The sequence below is a fragment of the Dermacentor variabilis genome, chromosome 6 (genome assembly GCF_050947875.1).
Source record: "Dermacentor variabilis isolate Ectoservices chromosome 6, ASM5094787v1, whole genome shotgun sequence".
Taxonomy (NCBI): Eukaryota; Metazoa; Arthropoda; class Arachnida; order Ixodida; family Ixodidae; genus Dermacentor; species Dermacentor variabilis.
This window is the reverse complement of record NC_134573.1, coordinates 113,978,452-113,998,908: the sequence shown is the minus strand read 5'-3', so window position 1 is coordinate 113,998,908 and position 20,457 is coordinate 113,978,452. Positions and strand designations below refer to the sequence as shown.

At 48.6% G+C, this 20,457-nt stretch overlaps 1 protein-coding gene across 1 annotated transcript; it reads left to right on the top strand.

Moving 5' to 3' along the window:
* Positions 1-9,093: 9,093 nt before the first annotated feature.
* Positions 9,094-12,198, top strand: LOC142585058 (uncharacterized). Its single transcript, XM_075695517.1, has 4 exons — positions 9,094-9,968; positions 10,059-10,386; positions 10,703-10,783; positions 10,997-12,198. Exons 1-4 carry the CDS (start codon positions 9,860-9,862, stop codon positions 11,439-11,441), a joined length of 963 nt encoding a protein of 320 aa, XP_075551632.1. The 5' UTR covers positions 9,094-9,859; the 3' UTR covers positions 11,442-12,198.
* The last annotated feature ends 8,259 nt before the right edge of the window (positions 12,199-20,457 follow it).

Sequence of the window (20,457 nt, the reverse complement as noted above, 5' to 3'; positions counted from 1 at the left end):
CTCCCTGCAGCCCAATAAATCAACGCTCTGCATTGAAAATGCGGTTGAAAACATGGAACTGTGCGCATTCATAATGCAATAGGTATGACATAAGGTAGTTTTCTTCAGCTGGTGAAATGTCCCCTAGAATCGACCCTCGTTACTTGGGATGATAATATTTTCATTCAGGCAAATGGGATTGGCATATGCTCCTGTATTGCGCCGCTCTTAAATGACCAGCATTTAGCTTACTTTGAGAGAATGCTGATCTCCTCTCCGAGTGGTTCATCTGTTGTCAAGGCATTTTGTTACCTAGACGATTATTTAGCGCGCTTTACATTGTAAAAAAATTGACCACGATTCCTGTGTGCAGGTGACTCTTGCTGTTTTTGCGAGTGCCTCAAGCCCTTGATTTTAACCGACGGGACGCTGGAAAATTAATCAATCAGATTTCTTGACTTGAAACTTCTCTTTGGCCAAAGGCATGTCTGCTGGTCATACGATCCTAGAGACAACAATCCACTGCTTCTGTTCAGATCGGCGCCCACTAAAGTTGTAGAAATAGCATTGTGTTGCATTGTTTTTGGAATGCAATTGACAAATGTTCTGCACACACGGCACACGACAGCTTCTGCGGGCAGGTCGATCACCCTGTGTCAGCAGGACATCCTGTGCACGTGCTAATTTCTGTGGCAGGGTGTTTCTAAGGAAGCGCAATGATGCTAGATGAAATGGGGCAACACAAGATAAGAGAAAGTGGTCGTGCTGCCTTACCTGCAACATATATCTGGTGTTTGGATCGGACCGCTGGTACGATCTGTTGGGAACTCGGCGCTGACGCCCGTGGTTGTACCTGGGTCGCAAGCCCCAAGGGTAGCGTTGGCCTGGCGGCCTGGGGTACAACTGGAAGCATCCGAAGGTCCCGGCAAAGCATGAGTCGACTGGTAACAACGAAACAACTTGTTTATTTTAACATCGCAAAGAGTTGGCGGTCAGGTTGACCGAAGTAGAGAGACGGGAGAGCACTTCACTCAACAGAAGAAATCGGAGCCCTCCTTTTGGCGTCCGGGGGCAGCTGTTTTTATACTCTCGCAGTTGAGGGCAAGAAGGAACCCCTCAAAAGACGAGCACGTGAATGTACAATGGGCTAATGGTGACGCACACTGTCGTAGCGATGCCGTAGCACCATGTCGAGCACGATCTCGTAGCACCCTGTCGTGGCGCTGCCGGTCGGACACAATGACTGTAATGAGAGGATGGTCCCTGCTTTGGCATCGCCTGTTTCGGGCACAATGACTGGAACGAGATCCCTGCTTTGGCATCGCCTGTTTCGGGCCCAATAACTGGAATGAGATCCCTGCTTTGGCATCGCCTGTTTCGGGCACAATGACTGGAACGAGATCCCTGCTTTGGCATCGCCTGTTTCGGGCCCAATAACTGGAATGAGATCCCTGCTTTGGCATCGCCTGTTTCGGGCACAATGACTGGAATGCGAGGATGATCCCTAGGCGGTCGCATCGCCGCAGTCGCGCCTGGAAACACCTGGCGATGAGTGTTGCGGCGACGACGATCGGGCCAAAATGTCTGCCGCCCCGCCGCAGTCGCGCCGGCAAAACCACGTGTCGCAGGCGAAACGCAACAGACCGCCCCGCCGGGGGAAGGAGATCCCGATGGACAGGGGACTGCATCCGCTGTCCGGAGGGATGTCGCTCGATGATGCTCATAACCGAAGTCGGGCGTCCCTTGACGTTTCTTGAGCGCAGCGCACAGAGAAGGCCTCGTTCTCTCGTTCAGGTTCGCACGGGACACTGCAAAGTGACTTCGGGAGAGTTCACATTTTTGTTCTCGTTCCCGGCAAGCGTTAGAACTACGCTGAAACTCAACCGCTCAGTCAGCAAGCACGGCACAACCCTCACTAAGCCCTGCCAGGCTCTTTCCCCTTTTTATACCACTGCCTAGTTCCTTACAGTAGTCTAGCATCACTCAGAACGCGTCCACAAATTGAAAAATTGCACTAGAAAGCATATCATCACTTTGAAACACTAAACAAAAGCAATATGTTAAAAAAAAATCCTGCCTCAGGAAGAAAAACATCAGTAACAAACAATTTTGAGGCTGATTCCTACGTTAGGGGCTTCGACTTACGCCATCGGCGTTACCGTTGAGACTCCCCTTTTTGTAACGCACCTCAAAGGAATATTGTTGTAAAGCGAGGCTCCAGCGCAGGAGGCGGCCATTTTTGGGAGAGATGGTCTGCAGCCATTGGAGAGGGCAGTGATCCGTCTCAATGATAAACCTCGAGCCGGCTAGATAGCATGACAATTTCTGAACGGCCCACACGAGACATGCACACTCTTTCTCGGTGGCGCTATACGCCTGCTCACGACTGGTCAGCTTACGACTAGCATACAGGACGGGGTGTTCTACTTCTCCATTTTCCCGTTGGCACAGTACAACGCCCATGCCTCGCTCACTAGCATCGCACTGAACAATGAACCCTTTTGTATAGTCTGGCGATCGTAGCACAGGCTGGCTTGTTAGGGCACTCTTTAGGGCGCTAAAAGCCTTTCCTTTGTCTCGTCCCAGACGACTGTTTGAGGCTCTGTCTTTCTTAGAGCATCTGTCAGGGGAGCCGCGATATCAGAGTACCTAGGGATGTACCTCTGATAGTAGCCGGCGACACCTAAGAACGACCGAATATCGGTCTTTGTGCGCGGTTGCGGAAAGTCTCGCACAGCGGCCACTTTTATTTCAGAGGGGCGGCGACGACCCTGACCAATCACGTGACCGAGGTAGACAACCTCGGCCTGTGCTAACTGGCACTTAGGAGCCTTTACTGTCAAGCCTGCTTCGCGCAGGCGGGTTAGCACTGCCCGCAAGTGTGTCATATGCTCAGACCAGGATGCGGAGAATATCGCTACGTCGTCTAGATATGGTAAAGCGAATTCTTGCTGTCCCCGCAACACTTTATCCATGAGACTTGAAAAACAGTATGGCGCGTTCTTTAAACCAAAACTCAACACTTTAGGACGGAATGTTCCCATTGGTGAAATGAACGCCGCATACCTACTAGCCTCTTCTGTAAGTGGAACCTGCCAATAACCCCTGACAAGATCTAGGGTGGAAATAAACTGAGCGCTACTAACTTTCTCAAGGCGCTCCTCGATGTTAGGGATCGGATAAATTTGATCCTTAGTGATGGAATTAAGCCTGCGGTAGTCGACGCAAGGACGAGGTTCCTTGCCCGGTACCTCAACTAAAATCAAAGGGGAGGTATAATCACTCTCACCTGCCTCAATAACACCGAGCTGTAGCATTTTCTTTACCTCAGCCTCCATAATATCGCTCTGGCGGGGTGACACCCGATACGCCTTGGATCGTACTGGCTCTGTGGAGGTAAGTTCTATATCATGAGTAAGTACAGAAGTCCTACCAGGCCTCACAGAGAACAGACCTTGAAACTCTTGTAATAGCTGGTGTAGTTCGGTTTTCTGCTCGGGCGACAGCGGTGCTTTACTGATAAGGTCACTAATGACTTGACCGGTGTCTTCCCTGTTCGTCACTGAGCCTAGTCCCGGAAGCTCGACCGGAAGCTCTTCAGGAACGTTTACCATCATGCACACCACTGCTTCCCTTTGTCTATAAGGTTTGAGCAGATTACAGTGGTAAACTTGCTGTGCTTTCCGCTTTCCTGGCAGACTTACCACGTAGTTAACGTCCGACAGTTTCTGAACAATTCGTGCTGGGCCCTCCCACTGCACGTCTAGTTTGTTGTTTAGCGATGTGCGCAATATCATGACCTCATCGCCAACCTCAAAACGACGGGCCCTGGCTGTCCGATCATAATAAACCTTGGCCCTCTGCTGGGCCTTTGCCATTGCTTCACCTGACAACTCCTGTGCCCTTCTTAAGCGTTCGAGGAGCTTAAGCACGTACTCCACCACGACTGGGTCGTCGCCCCTACCTTCCCACGATTCTCGAAGCATGCGAAGCGGAGATCGAAGCGAGCGACCGTACACCAGTTCAGCTGGCGAAAACCCCGTAGCCGCATGCGGCGCGGTCCTTAAAGCAAACATCACCCCAGGCAGGCACAGCTCCCAGTCAGTTCGATGTTCAAAACACAATGCTCTCAACACGCGCTTCATGACGGAGTGGAGCTTCTCAACGGAATTCGACTGTGGGTGGTACACTGAGCTGTGTAGCAGCTTTACCCCACACCTTTCGAGAAAAGTTGTCGTCAAAGCGCTAGTAAACACTGTGCCCTGATCTGATTGGATTTCCGCAGGAAAACCAACTCGCGCAAATATGGACAGTAGTGCATTGACTATCTCAACTGAGCTGAGTTCTTTAAGCGGCACTGCTTCAGGGAACTTTGTCGCTGGGCAGATCACAGTCAAAATGTGTCTGTACCCCGTGGCTGTTACCGGCAGAGGTCCCACAGTATCAATAACGAGCCATCTAAAAGGCTCCGTAATGATAGGTACCAATTTCAACGGCGCCCTCGATTTGTCCCCTGGTTTGCCCACCCGCTGACAAGTGTCACATGTCCTCACGAAAGGGTCTGCGTCCCGAAAACACCCTGGCCAATAGTACTCTTGCAAGAGACGGTCCTTAGTTTTCTTAACTCCTAGGTGTCCGGACCACGAACCCCCATGTGACAAGCGCAACAGATCCTGACGATAGCATTGAGGCACGACCAGCTGATCGAACTCCACTCCTCGGCGGTCTAGATACTTCCGGTACAGGACTCCACCCCTTTCCACAAAACGCGCAGTTTTCCTGGCGATACCTTCTTTGACATTGCAGCGCACGTTTTCCAGGCTGCCATCCTTTTTTTGCTCGGCTATCAAAGCCGACCGGCTGACTTTTAGCAACCTATCAAGTCCGTCTGACGTAGGCGCGATGAGCAAATCAGTAGATAGCTCTTCTAACTTTCCCGTGTCGGGCATTTCCTCTCCAGTATCTGGCGCCTTTAACGTTACAGACTCAAGTTTATTCAGTTCGGGCGTGCTCGGAATATCAGCTTGCTGCGCCTCTGACCCTTTTTCGTTGTTTGATAACGTCGGCCCCGCAACTACCGCCTTTGCAGCGAGCTCCCGAACCTTCGATCTGGTTAAGGCCTGAACACTAGCTTCACCAAACAAAAGCCCCTTCTCGCGCAGGAGGTGATCGGACCTGTTTGAAAATAGGTACGGGTACTGGGGTGGCAGCATAGATGACACTGCCGCCTCTGTCTCAAGCGCTCCGAAAGGTCCTTCAATAAGCACTTTTGCTACCGGCAGACACACGCTATGAGCTTCCACGGCTTGCTTGATCCATGCGCACTCGCCCGTGAACATATGGGGTTCTACGTAAGACGGGTGAACTACATCCATCGTAGCTGCGGAATCGCGAAGCACTCGGCACTCTTTCCCGTTCACGAGGAGGTCTCGCATGTAAGGCTCGAGAAGCTTCATGTTCTCGTCAGTGCTGCCTAATGAAAAAAACACAACTTTTGGTGTTGTTTCCGGACACTGCGCCGAAAAGTGACCCGGCTTCTGGCACGTATAACAAACGCCCGCTCGCCTCATCTCGAACCGCTTTCTGCGTTCGGCTTCGGCTGCCGCCGTCTCCTTAGGTTCGGTCGCACTGCTTCCACTCGCATCCGCACTACGCGTGTTCCCCTTTGCTCTCATGGGTGTGAACTTCGGCCTCTCAAACTTCGAGCCAAATTCACCCTTTTGACCGTCCTTAGCTCCGCGAGCTCGACGCGTCACAAACTCCTCGGCTAGCTCAGCGGCTCTAGCCACCGTACTCACGTCTGGCCTATCCAAGACCCAGTATCGCACGTTCTCCGGTAACCGACTATAAAACTGTTCTAGCCCGAAACACTGCAGAACTTTATCGTGGTCACCAAACGCTTTCTCTTCTTTGAGCCACTCCTGCATGTTCGACATAAGCCTATACGCAAACTCTGTATATGACTCACTTCTGCCTTTCTCATTTTCCCGAAACTTCCGACGGAACGCCTCCGCAGACAGCCGGTACTTTTTTAGCAGACTCGATTTTACTTTGTCGAAATCCTCTGCTTCCTCTCTATCCAAGCGAGCGACTACGTCGGCCGCCTCGCCGGGTAACAAAGTGAGCAAGCGCTGTGGCCACGTTTCCCGAGAGAACCCCTGCTTCTCGCACGTTCGCTCAAAGTTAACCAGGAACAAACCAATGTCCTCTCCAAGCTTAAACGGCCGCATCAGGTCAGTCATTTTGAACAATACGCGTTCTCCTGCACCGTGTGCCTGACTTCCATTACGAGCGCGTTCCATCTCTACCTCAAGACGCTTCATTTCCAAAGCGTGTTCGCGCTCTTCTTTTTTCTCTTGTTGCTCTCGCTCTTTCTGTTCTTTACGTTCACGCTCTTCTTTTTCTTTCTGTTCTTTAAGTTCACGCTCTTCTTTTTCTTTCTGTTCTTTAAGTTCGCGCTCCTGTTTCTCTTTTTGCTCTTTAAGTTCGCGCTCCTGTCTTTTTGACCTCTCCTCAATAGTCTCAAGGCATTCCGACAGCTCGTCATCCTCAGCCTCTAACTCAAGAATAGCCTTTAGCAGTTCAGGTTTTCTTAGTTTGTCTGAGACATCCAGACCCAACTCTCTTGCAAGCTCCAACAATTTCGGTTTGCGCAACGACTTCAAATCCATGGCTGCTCTGAATGCTGCTTTCTCTACTGCTTACTATTGTCTTGCCGCAAACTAACCCGGCAGCAACGACAACCACAATTACCAGCTCTGTTTCTGACACTAACAAAAAGCCTGGCAAAGCTCAGAAGAAGAAAGTCCCGCACTCACCAAACCTCGCAGGCAGGAATTCCGCGCAGTCGTTCCGCTGCAGGCAACCAGTCGTCACACAGGGCTCGTTGCACTGCTCCCGGATCGTCGTTGAGCTGCTCAGCATACCGTCAACTGCATCTCTTCGCTGCTGGCCTCCGTTGTCGCGATCTCACCGCTGGCAGACAGTTGTTTGAAGTCGGAGGCGATCTCACCGCTGGCAACCAGATGTTTGGGATCCGACCGCTGGTACGATCTGTTGGGAACTCGGCGCTGACGCCCGTGGTTGTACCTGGGTCGCAAGCCCCAAGGGTAGCGTTGGCCTGGCGGCCTGGGGTACAACTGGAAGCATCCGAAGGTCCCGGCAAAGCATGAGTCGACTGGTAACAACGAAACAACTTGTTTATTTTAACATCGCAAAGAGTTGGCGGTCAGGTTGACCGAAGTAGAGAGACGGGAGAGCACTTCACTCAACAGAAGAAATCGGAGCCCTCCTTTTGGCGTCCGGGGGCAGCTGTTTTTATACTCTCGCAGTTGAGGGCAAGAAGGAACCCCTCAAAAGACGAGCACGTGAATGTACAATGGGCTAATGGTGACGCACACTGTCGTAGCGATGCCGTAGCACCATGTCGAGCACGATCTCGTAGCACCCTGTCGTGGCGCTGCCGGTCGGACACAATGACTGTAATGAGAGGATGGTCCCTGCTTTGGCATCGCCTGTTTCGGGCACAATGACTGGAACGAGATCCCTGCTTTGGCATCGCCTGTTTCGGGCCCAATAACTGGAATGAGATCCCTGCTTTGGCATCGCCTGTTTCGGGCACAATGACTGGAACGAGATCCCTGCTTTGGCATCGCCTGTTTCGGGCCCAATAACTGGAATGAGATCCCTGCTTTGGCATCGCCTGTTTCGGGCACAATGACTGGAATGCGAGGATGATCCCTAGGCGGTCGCATCGCCGCAGTCGCGCCTGGAAACACCTGGCGATGAGTGTTGCGGCGACGACGATCGGGCCAAAATGTCTGCCGCCCCGCCGCAGTCGCGCCGGCAAAACCACGTGTCGCAGGCGAAACGCAACACTAGGCACGGTGGCACTGCCAGCATGCGGCATGCTAACAACCCGTTTGCATTCATTGTACAGGTGAGAAAGGATTTTGGATATTGCATCCGCTCAAGTGACCCTTTCTTGCTAGTGCTGCCGTGCCCACCGTTTTGTATCCTGGTTCTAGATGTCGCCTTGGCCTTGAGAAAATTGCTGCCCTTAGGTGGCGATATTGAAACTAACCCTGGCCCCGATCTAACCCAAATTTCAAAACAGCTGAAGGATACTGCAGCCGACATCAAAGGTATTAAAAAAAACGTTTAGTAGACATAGAAAACAAGCTTGACCTCCTTGCAGTCCTTGAAAATAGAGTTAAATCCTGGCCACGAGAAATCGCCTGTATGAGCGAAGTTATAGACACACTTCAACAAAAAATTAACGACCTAGAAAACCGCAGTAGGCGATCTAACCTAATTATCTATGGCCTAAAGGAAAAAGAAAACTATGAAACTAGCGAGTCGTTAGAGCAAACTGTGAACAAAGACATTATCGAAGACACCCTGGGACTAGAGAAAAGTTGTCATCGAGCGTATACATAGGTTGGGGAAACGCACCACAGATAAAAATCGACCGGTAATAATGAAGTTACTTGACTACAGAGAAAAAGTAGCAACCTTAAGCCGAGGTTTCAAACTAAAAACAACTGACTACTCAATTGGTGAAGACTTCTCTAAAAGAATAAGGCATACGGAAGAAACATTGGGATAGTGCAAAATCAAACCGTGAAAAAAAGGAAGAAGTATCACTTTCTTTTGACAAGCTCTACATTAACAAACGCGCCAATATTTGGGACGAAAAGAAGGACAAATTTACCGATGCAAAAAAAAAAAAACTACACAGATGCAAACCGCCGAATCACCCGCCGAGCCGCACAAGCTGCACAAGCGGCACAAGCCGTGCAATCAAAAGATTAACACTGATAAATGTAAACGCCCGCAGTGTCCTAAATATAACAGAAGACTTGGAACGCCTTCTGGCCGACTACGAGCCCGATATTGGGCTTCTTCGATTTTCCACTTCTGGCTACCCGCGGGCTGCCAGAGCCAGCCAGAGCGTCTTCGTTTTTCTCTGGTTGCTCCGCCCACCGCGCTACGCACTTCCGCCGGGCGTTCGTTTTGCTCGGGCTGGACGGTTCTGGCTACCCGCGGGCTGCCAGAACCTGCCAGGACGATTTTGGTGTGGCTGCTCTCTGGAAGTTCTCTGGCTAGCAGACGACTAAAAGAGGCGATGGGAGCTCGCCGCCATCTTTGTGGGGACCTGACGGATCGCAGCGCAGGCTCTAAGGGCCTTTTTACCTCGCTCAGCCAGCTGGCTACGGTCACCTTCGGTTGTTATAAAGTTCTAATGCATCGTACCGCCTTGCGAGGCGGTGCGATACGAGACGCGGCGAGCAATGGAAGTTGTGTTGTCACCTGTGTGTGTGTGTGTCTACCGTAAAGCGTCTATCCGTGCAGCGCACCGCGCTCACATGTGTGCATGTTATCTTCGCCGTGTTCCACGCAGATTGTAGACATTCATTCCCGCACCGCAAATTTACCGACATCCTGTTTTTCCGCGTCTTGTCAAAGTGTATGATGAGAGACCGCAAACATCGTTAACGCCGGTGAGCGACGCGGTCGCTGCCAGCTTTCGGAGATATGATCATTTTCACGTGTAGAGTTTTCTCACTGCGCGCGTATCGTCGTTATCTTCTAAACTGTGTTCCGACTTGTGAGATGGTGCGATAGGCGAGGCGGCAAACTTTTAACTTGCTGGTCAGCGCTTGTCTCCTTTCGTTTTCGCGTCCTGCGTATACGTACATCTGATTTGTGTCTCGCAGGTTGCGGCTAGGTGCTTCTACGTTGCGGCGCCTTTTGCGGTTTCTGTGGTGATATCTCTTCCTGTTTCTAATGGGTGGTATCCTCTTTTTTTTTTTCTACAATTAGCGAAGACGTCGCGGTTGCAGCTCCCGATTCCTTGCTCACTTCGCTCCGTTGCAGGATGTCTCTACGAGTGCTCCTCGGAGACGAAGAAACGGAAATTTTCCCGGCCCTCAATGATGACGGACTTCCTATCACAGAAAACGGCAACCCGGTCTACATTACCGCAGGTACAGTAAACTATTCCTCTCATGATTGCGATATTACTATTTGTGTAGCTTCTCATGCAATCTTAGCGCAGCGTGGTTTTGTTGTTGCAGAAGGCGTGCAAGTTCGAGTTCTTTATGGAGCGACAGAAGATGCAGTCCCAGGTCCCTCAAAGGAGAGGGCAGAGGAGATGTGGCCCGAGGCCAAAGTTTTGTTCCTTATTGAAATGTACAAGAGCTATCAATCCGATTTAAGAAATAGGAAGAAATCTAAACGACAGGTTTGGGAAAAGCTGGCGGACGCAATTAATCAGAGGTTTAATTGCGAAATGGTTTTTTCGCAAATAGAAAATAAGTGGAGATCGCTAGAAAAAAAGTACAGGCTAGTGAAGCAACATAACAGCATGTCTGGCAGTGACCGGAGGACCTGCGACTTTGAAGAGTGAGAAAACATTTTTAAACCCTTCCCTGCATGTTAGTTCGACTTAATTCGACATAATGCTCTCGCATGGCTGAGTGTTCGAGCTATATATTCTGCATGGTTAAAACACTTTTTCTCTGTGTTCTTTTGTGGGCACCTAATTGATGCTCAAAAATAGAAACTACTTCATAAATAAGCAAATCGACCAGATTTCAGCTTAATTCCAATGAGTCCACCGTTGTATAGCCGTCAACTTATTATTTATGAAGGTACATGCCAAAAAGCAGTCTGCCAATTAAAAGCTTGCACAAAAGTAGCCTTGATTTCGGTTTTTCAGGCAGCTGGCTGAGGTCTTCGAGACTATGCACTCGTTTAATCCTGTCTACGTCGCGGCGGCAGGACGTCGACGAGTATTGAGGCAAGTTACAATTCATTTTTTTTTCTTATGGAAATGCATTGTGTGCATACCATCAATAATCACCTAGCTTCCATGCCTAAATAGCACCTATTCCTTATTGTAATTAAGTGATGAGGTAATAAGTAATATTATTACTGCTTGCTAGTTGTTCAGTGTAGAATGCTGTTTATCTTGTAAAACAGTTGAACTTGGGGCACAATATTTTGCCACCAGTGCCCAGTCAGCTGTCTCAAGCCCCCAGTCGCCAGCAATCGAGAGTCCCCAGGCAACGACAAGTAGGGGCAGCATATCGGAAGACGTGATGGAGCTGGACCCAGACTGTCCATCACCACTGCCCAGTCCAGCACAACAGCCCAGTCCTGCCCAGCAGCCCAGTCCTGCCCAGCAGCCCAGTCCTGCCCAGCAGCTGAGTCCTGCCCAGCAACCACCACAGGGCCCTTCAGGAAGACGACCTCGACAAGATCCAAACCGGGTGCTTATAGAAGGGTTTCTAAATTATCTAAAGCAGTCGGAAGAAAACAGAGAACGGCGCCACAATGAGCGCATGAGGCTTGATCAGGGGGCCCTGGCTGTCTTGCAGGAGGCCCTGGCTGTCTTGAAGCAGGTGGCAGATGCTGTTGTACATCAGCAGCAGCAGCCTGCTCCTGATGATAGCTAGCTTTTTCATAACATTTAAATTATAATTTATTTTATTTATGTCATCTTGTTTTCATTCATATAATTTTTTTCAATTTGTTACATATACTGTTCTTTTGTCTAGCCTTTCCTTAATACTTAAATTATAATGTTCATTTTAATTCTTTTATTGCACCTTTTCAATCATATAGATTGTTCTTTTTCATTTATTATATATTGTTCCTTTGCACCCTTTAATTGTTGTTGCCTAGCTTTTCCTTCATATTTAAATTATGTTAATTTTATTTGTTGCATTGTGCTTTTTTATTCATATAAACTGTTTCCTTTTCACTTGTTACATATTCTTTTGTGCCATTTAACTGTAGTGTTGTACCTTTGTTATCTGTGAATTATTCTATATCTACGAGCTAAATTTATCCAAGAAATTATAACGTTCATTTAAATTCTTTTATTGCATGCACCTTTTCAATCGTATAGATTGTTCTTTTTCATTTATTGTTCCTTTGCACGCTTTAATTGTTGTTGCCTAGCTTTTCCTTCATATTTAAATTATAATGTTCATTTTATTTGTTGCATTGTGCTTTTTTTTCATATCAACTGTTCCTTTTCACTTGTTATATATTCTTTTGTGCCATTTAACTGTAGTGTTGTACCTTTGTTATCTGTGAATTATTCTATTTGTGCGAGTTAAATTTATCCAAGGAATAAACATTTCATTGAAAAAAAAAATCTTGGGTTGTTGATTATCCAAATCCTGGCCATTATGCAACAAGTTTACATGTTGCAGTGTGGCCTAGCATGTATAGTGTGGGCTAAATAAATTTAGAGCCCCTAATTTTGTATTGAAATTTTGGCAATATTTATCTAGTCTGGTAGGATTTTCAATAAAGAAACAATATGCATGCAGTGAGGCAATTGTTCGGAAACTTGTAGTACGAAAATACACTAGTCAATGATGTAGTAGTGCCAACACGTGCTGTATGCACGTGTGAATGCATCGCAAAGAATACATGAGTAATACAAGTGCAAAGTATATTTATTGCAGTTACTGAGCATCATCAATACAGACCTGGTTCAGAAGAGCCATGAAAGTTATTTTTATCATTAAGAGAATAAAGGCTGACTGCCTTTCATATTTCTACTACTGCATTTCAAAAAGGGAACATCACGTGCATGTACTCCAAGATGTAGCACGTAGTAAACAACCCCAGGTTGCAGGCATAATGTGGGCTCGGATGAATAGTTAATCAAATTGTAAATTAGTTATCAAAAGGGTGCACAAATTGTGTAACACAATGGCACAGTAATCACATGAAAATACTAGAATGTATACAAACAATTAAAGAATCTCAATGAGTTGCATATATCAAGAGTAATATCTCTTGAGGATGAAGTGAACAAGCAAGAAAAAGTACATACACGTGTGCGCTCGACATTACAAAAGTAAGCATACAATGAAGAAACGAAGCTGGAAGTATATATGATTAAATTTCTGCACAATTGCAAGACACGTGAATATTAAAGAACTAGTGCAGGTATATATAACAGGAGCATATATGAAAATTATATTGGTTTCAATTGATCAATGCGTGAGAATAAAAGCAAAGTAAAAAGAAAAAAAAAGAGGTACGCAAGTGGACGGATACTGAAAAAACGAAACGTATATGTGTGTGTGCCATGAGTGCAGTAAGAGAATATATATCACAGTCAAGCCACAAATGTAAATAACCTTTGCGAACGAACCCTTATCAGGAACCCTTATACAGTAGGTCGTGATTTAGAGGCTCTGGGCGATGCTGTCGCGGAAGGCAGCTGCCGACAGGGCTGGTGCGTCATCGTCTTCGGCGGGTTCAGCAGACGAGACGTCGGTACCGCTGTCGCTCGCCTCGAGGTCCTCCACGACGTCGCCGCATCGTCGAGCCTTGTTGTGCAGCACACAGGCTGCAAGTACAATCTGTACCGCCTGCTTGATGCTGCCGACATCAATATATAGCAGCCGCTGGAACCGCGCTTTGAGGATTCCGAAGGCCCCCTCAATTACTACTCGCTGCTTACTGTGCGCGTAGTTGAAGGCACTCATCCATGGCTGCCAGTTCGCCGTAGTCTGGCGGTAGGGTGGCAGCAACCACGTCGTCAAAGGATATGCAGCGTCCCCCAACAGATAGCCTCCTGCGGCGGTTAATGTATGGTGATAAAATAATTGAAACACACACAGACTGAATATGACACGAAAATATATACAGCTATATCAAACATTCGAGCTTCTACGCATCATCAGGGTATTCATTACTTGCCTGTGGGCATACATGCATGCATTTTCTGACCCCTTGCGTGCTATACTTAATTTAATTTTGCATTATAATAAATATGCATTAGTGTAACGAAATGAGGTGATTTCATACCTTCGCAATTGGCCGGTGCTTCGTCGTACACGAAGCTGTCCCGGAGAACACGAGCATCGTGGGCGCTCCCGGGAATTCCGATGAACACATCGATGAACAGCATATCTGCATTGCAGACCCCCTGAAGAATGATCGAGTGGAATTTCTTCCTGTTGTAATAACTTTGCTCAGACTCCGACGGCCTAGAAATGCGGACGTGACATCCATCGATGGCACCGATAACGTCCGGGAGTCCCGACCTGCGACGAACCAACCCCAAGAACGCCCGCTTGCTCCGCTCCTTTTCGTCGCGGTCAGGCCAGCAGACTTCTCTCGCACTTATGGAGAAGATGAAATCCAAGACACGGTTAAGTGCAGCGTGGACGGTTGATTCGCTGACATCGAACTTGTCGGCAATGTGATACATAGTTTGTTGCGTGCCTATGTACGTTAGCGCAATAAGAACCGTTTTCTCGGCCGAAATTCGGGGACGTCCTCGGGTACCTTCTGGGTAGTAGCTCGACGCCTCGAACTCCTCGACCAGGGCTCCACACGTGCTTCTTGAGAGCCGGAACAACTTCTTAAACTCAAATTCCAGGTACATTGGCACGACACTTTCAACGTACAAAGGCACCCTGTGCCGATCCTGTCTTTGCAGCTTCGTTAAATGGAGAACTAATGCGAACTCATCACCGATGAAATCTTCGTCGGCGTTGTCATTACGGGATGATCTCGCGAAAAGCAGGCTGAACAGCGATGCAGCCACTCGGAGGAGTTCTTCGGCAATCATGTTTACACGCGGAGAACGCGCAAGCGAGCAGACGACGCCGGCGCTCCTTCCGCGGCATTCGATTTTACGAACTGAGGCTCGCCTTCAAATTTCAGCCCACCTGACAATGACGCAATTTCCTCTCAGAACCGGAACTAGCTGGCGGCCGTCTGGCTGCCAGCGGGCTCCCAGAACTCCGAAAATCGAAGAAGCCCATTGTGGCCATCACGGAAACATGGCTATCACCCGCTATATTCGACCACGAGATTGCTCAGCGTTGTCACATCAGCGTTGTGGGCACGGGCCTTGTCGTGGAGCAACATGACCCAGTTCGTCAATTTTCCACGTCGTTTGTTCTTCATTGCGACACGCAGCCGATCCGGCGTTTCACAATATCGCAAACAATTGATAGTCCCTCCAGGTTTAGCCAATTCTATCAGTAATAGCCCCTGATGATCGAAAAACGTCAACGACACCTTTTCGGCGGAAACGACGGCCTTTGGTTTCTTTGGGGGTGGTCAATTCGAATGTTTCCACTGTAGTCTTTGCCATCGTGTTTCAGGCTGGTAGTATAGTGGCACCATGATTCGTTCCCGGCCACAATTGCAGACAAGAACTCGTCACTCTCATTGCGATACCGGATCAGATGAGTCAAGGCAGCGCCGAACTTCTCCGTTTTCTGGCGGTAGCTCAAAATATTGGACATCCGTTGCGCACACAAGATCTTATAACCGAGATGATAATGAATTATGGTGTGAACCGAACTGTGTCTGATGTTCACACGCTCTGCTAATTCATCGATGCTTATCCTCCGTTCTTGTCTAATCAGCTCATCAAACTTTTCCATTGCATTGGGGGTGATTGCACGGTGGCTTCGGCGCGGTCTTGGTTCATTTTTGCAATTTTCACGTCCTTCATTGAACCGTTTCTGCCAACGCTTCACAGTGGCCAGTGAAATGCAATGTTCAACGTACACGGCAGCCATACGGCGACTAATTTCTTTTTGGGAAACACCTTCAGGTGTCAGAAAACTCACGACACCACGCTGCTCAACTTTTGGAGCGTCAATTATGTCACGCAAACATGTGCAACCCAGTGTATGAGCGCATTAAAGAATATTTATCCTCCCACCTACGTGCCACTTTCGTAAATGAGAGATGCCTGTGTGCTACGCGCATGCCTTGCAGACAATGAACTGAACCATTATTGCGCGGGGCTGGTTGGCTCACTTTCGTTTCACTCGCCCTCGCACATTATAAATGCGAAGATACAATGGAATATACAAATGCGGAGATACAGCTTGATATAGGGCAAAAAAGTGTCTCTAGGAACAAAGTTCACTGCACATATACACAAAACCTGTATCTAAGAAAATTCACGGTACGCAATGCGTCAAACAAGGCAAATAAACATGTTGCAAAATCACAAATTCACAGACCACAGAATCCTAAGGCCCGCCCCACTCCCTCCACTCACCCTGACGGAACGCGCGCGAAGGAACGCGGCACGCCTTCTCCCTGCTTTTCTCCTTTGCACACACAAGACTGAGCCACCATCGTCGGCTCACCCATGCCAACCCCTCACCTCCCCCTACGTTTACACTCGGCCATACAGCATGCTGCGCGTGGCTATGATGTTATCGCCCTTGGACTTTATACGGAACATGAGGGCGACGACGACGACGGCAGGAATGCGCCTGGAGTGTCCCCCTAATTGCTATCGCTATAATAAGAGTATCCAGCAATTGAAGCATCCCACTGCTCATCGCTTTGCGCAAACAAAAAAGTAACAAAATCGAACTTTCGCCATGCGACAATTCGCTGCGCCGCAACAATGTCTTTATTTTTGCTTTTGTGGGGTGAGGGCCCCGAAATTTAAAAAAAAGAAAACGAAGGAAAGCATGTTGGAAAAAATTGAATGCCTGCTTTGGGCGCCTAATGTGGCTACAGAAGGAATATCGAAGAAAAAGTGAGACGCTTAGTCCACAGAGAAACATACGCGTAGTGCTCGTTTTCCTACACCGGCGAGACAAGACTTTCCGGAAAGGTTGCGCTCAAGCGAACGCGTTGCAATCCGCAGAGCCCCCAGAGTGATGACGGCGAGTGACCATTGTTTCCTTTTCTCGTATGCTAGCCAGAAGGCGTCCAAAACTCTGCCAGGTGAAAATACACTCGCCCAGAGAAAAACGAACGCTCACCAAAGTGCGCCGCGAGGTGGTCGGGACAACACGAGAAAAACGCACGCCCTCTGGCTGACTCGCGCCGCCCGCAGATAGCGAGAACAAGAAAATTGAAAAGGCTCAATGTGGTCCTCGCGAATAAAAGTCAAAGTAGAAAAATAAATAAGAACGTAGTTACCTTTGTTGCCTATAGTGTGTTGACATGAATGCTTTGGCGTATATAGTGAAAAAAATAGTAATATTTTTTTTTCTGTGACATGACAGCACAAATAAACCACCACAACCTTCGTCTGATAACTTGTCTGATAGTGTGTTGATTTGGCTTGTCTTGTTGCATCTTCCGATGTACGACTTTAGAAACATCAATGGACCTTCAGCGCCAAATGTTTGTAAGTATGTTAAACCGACAAAGTTCCGGAAATGAAAATCTAAAGCATGACTTTAGATGTCAATGCACCTTTCGCACCAAAAGTTTATGAGAACTTTATTCCCATAAAGTTACGGAATTGAAATCCATGCGCTCCGTAGATTCCGCGGCCTCCGCGAGATGCCGCGACGAGCCTGCTCGCCTTCAAAACGCCCTTGAAACTTTGTGCTCGCATGGGGCTCCTTGCGTTATGTGACTCCAGCTACATGGGCGTTGCCGCGAAATCCAGCCCGAGTTCGCAATGTAAGCGCTGAGATGTCATTTCCAGTGTGCAAAAGACATTCTTTACAAAATCTAGAATGATTTCAGGCGCAGGGGATTGTTTTGGTCAGCGGTGCATGGACAGCACGAAAAAATTTTGGGGTGGAGGAAGGGCTAAAGGGCTAAAAGGAGGCACTTTGGAATCGGCAGATGAAATATGGTCACTTGAAAGTTCCTGTTTGTTCTTCTTTTTCTTCTTTTTTTTTTGGCAGGCGCGTGTAGTTGCCAATGGCCGTATTTTATGCGAGGCTTAGTCCTAAACTCGTCGTAGAGCTTTGGATCGTACCTTTCGATGCAAAAAGGCAAAATGCTCCACAAGCTTCGAACTATGCGCTGCAGGTTGTCAGATTTTGTTCGTTCATTTTTTTTGAGCAGCTTCTGTTGTGCTCGTGTAGCGGCTTTGCTGAAAGCATGGTGACACTAAAGACTGAAGTTGCAGCCACCAATAAATGCCAGCTACCTTTTTGCAGGCTAGTGGTGACGTGTGTTTTGTATACGCTTCCTTTATTATTCGCACGCGTCCATTACAGTTATCTTTCTGCAGGTGCCGCAGGCGCTACTCTTGCCTTACTGCAATTCTTTTCTTCGTAGCATTCCACGTGTCAACTTGTGAACTGTCCCAATGTGGCTGATGTAAAGAGTTCATTTACTTCCATATTATCCCATCCCTCGGCGCATGTAGTGTATCCGGCACCCCAAGCAGTCTGAGACTACATATAGAAACGACCTTTTCTTCAACTCTTGTTTCATGCCCATGCACATGTCACTGCCGAATAAAATATTGGCCCCCCTGTTAGCTGAGGGTCCGGACTGAGGAAGCCGGGTCCTTGGCTAACTTACCGCTCTGGATTATATACTGGACTAAACGTTAAACCCGCCGTGGTTGCTCAGTGGCTATGGTGTTGGGCTGCTGAGCACGAGGTCGCGGGATCAAATCCCGGCCATGGCGGCTGCATTTCGATGGGGGCGAAAACACCCGTGTACTTAGATTTAGGTGCACGTTAAAGAACCCCAGGTGGTCGAAATTTCCGGAGCCCTCCACTACGGCGTGCCTCATAATCAGAAAGTGGTTTTGGCACGTAAAACCCCATAATTTAATTTTAACTAAACGTTAGTGTCGTTTCCCTCTTATCGCAGAGCTTCACCACAGACGGGAAGTACAACGTATAGATTGTTTACGCATACAGGCTACAAATTTTGACCGCGACCGATTACACTGCGTGATAACACGATGTACCTTACGGCGCGCAATCCAGCACCAGCTATCGCCGTCGCACCTCGGTAACTTTCATCGCAATTGCATTTTTTTTTCTCTTTCAAGGTAATCTTATCCACTAGCCACACGCGAAATCATTAGCCCCCGAGGATGCTGCGCTGCGTTTTCTTGCCAGAGCCGCTGACCTCCTAAGTGCGAGCTGACAGCAGTGCGAGCAAGGACACAGGCACCAACTCAAGACGACCCGAAATCAAAGCGCGACCCGCCGTGGCAAATATAGCATTCGGGCACGACTCGCAAAAAAAAAAAAGAAGAAACGAAACATTGTATGTCTGCGACGGCAAACGAACTTGACACCCCGCCGTCCTCTCCACCCGCTCCATCAGAGGCACGACAAACGGCTCCGCGGTGGCTCGACGCCCGACTGACGGCGGCGGGAGTTGGACGGTCGCGTTTCGTGACACTATCCCCGCCAGTGATGCCGGCGGAGACTCGTCGGCGCGGCGCGCCATTCATGTCGTTCACCCTCGACGCCCTGGGCGCTCGACTTTCGCCCGCCCTGTCATTGGCGGCGCAACGAGAGACTCGCCGCAAATCTGCTGTCCGCGTGCTTTCTCGTTCCTCTAGCACGGCTCGCACGTAATCTTTTGAAACGTGGTAGGTGAGCTTGTGAGGTGCTTTATATATAGCGGAGGTCAGCGAAGCACTCTTGGCGTCGTCAACAGCTGCGTGGAAGGGTGAAGGTCCTTTGATGGGCTGGCGTATGACACCTAGGCCAATGTTGTGGAAGTTTATCTCGTTCTTCGTCTAGCGAACTGTACTCTCGGTTAACGCGCATTGTACAAGTGCATGTCGAGGTTAAACTGTAGTAAGTACGCCTTTTCTCAGTGCCCATTTGACTTGCGCGACTGAGGTGCTATCACATTCGCAGGCCCGAAGGATAACTTATAAAATTTATATAAGCCTACATACTTCATTAAAATACACCTAGTAAGACATAACAATGAGAATAGTACCCATTTGTAATTTACATGCTGTAATTCGTAAAGAAATGTTAAAAGCGCGTAAACATATTTCTGTTCACTCTGTTCGATAGGTGTGCCGCGTGGGTGAACGATATCATTGCATATTGTTGGCAGTGCGATATCTCCAGAAACGGTTCTACGACTAATTATGTTTTTTCTTGTAGCGCAAAAAAATAAAGACAGAAAAGATTACGTTCTAACTTTATTCCTTGCATATGTATTGTACACCGCAAGCTTTATTGCGATAGCAATTATATGAACACTCCAGGCGCATTTTTGCCGTCGTCGCCGCCGTTGCTGTGAAGTTTCATATAAAGTACACGGGCGATAACACCGTCGTCGCGCGCCTTATGCCGTATGTGCGATTGAAAGTTTGCCAAGTATGAGTCGACGATCGCAGCTCAATCATGCGTGCGCAAGTGAGGAAAGCAGGGAGGAATCGGGTCGTCTTCCGTCGCGTGCTAGGTACCGGGGGCAGAGGAAGTAGGCAGGGAGGGGGGGGGGACGTTATACTTCGGCAGCAACTGCGTATGGCGCAGCCGCGTGCGTTTTATCTTGAGACCATCCTGCTTTGGGGCGCAGAGTCTAGGTGAGCCGACGGCTCGTAGCTTTGAGCGTGCTGTGTTGTCGCCGCACAGTTTGCATTGAAGTGATAGACAGCACGACGGTCACTTCGCTTGCTGCTGCTGCCGCGATTCCTCACGCCTGCGTTTTGACAGCTACCGTCCGCGGTCATCGAGTGTGATGTGTGCATGTGTGGCTGTACGCGCTGACACCATG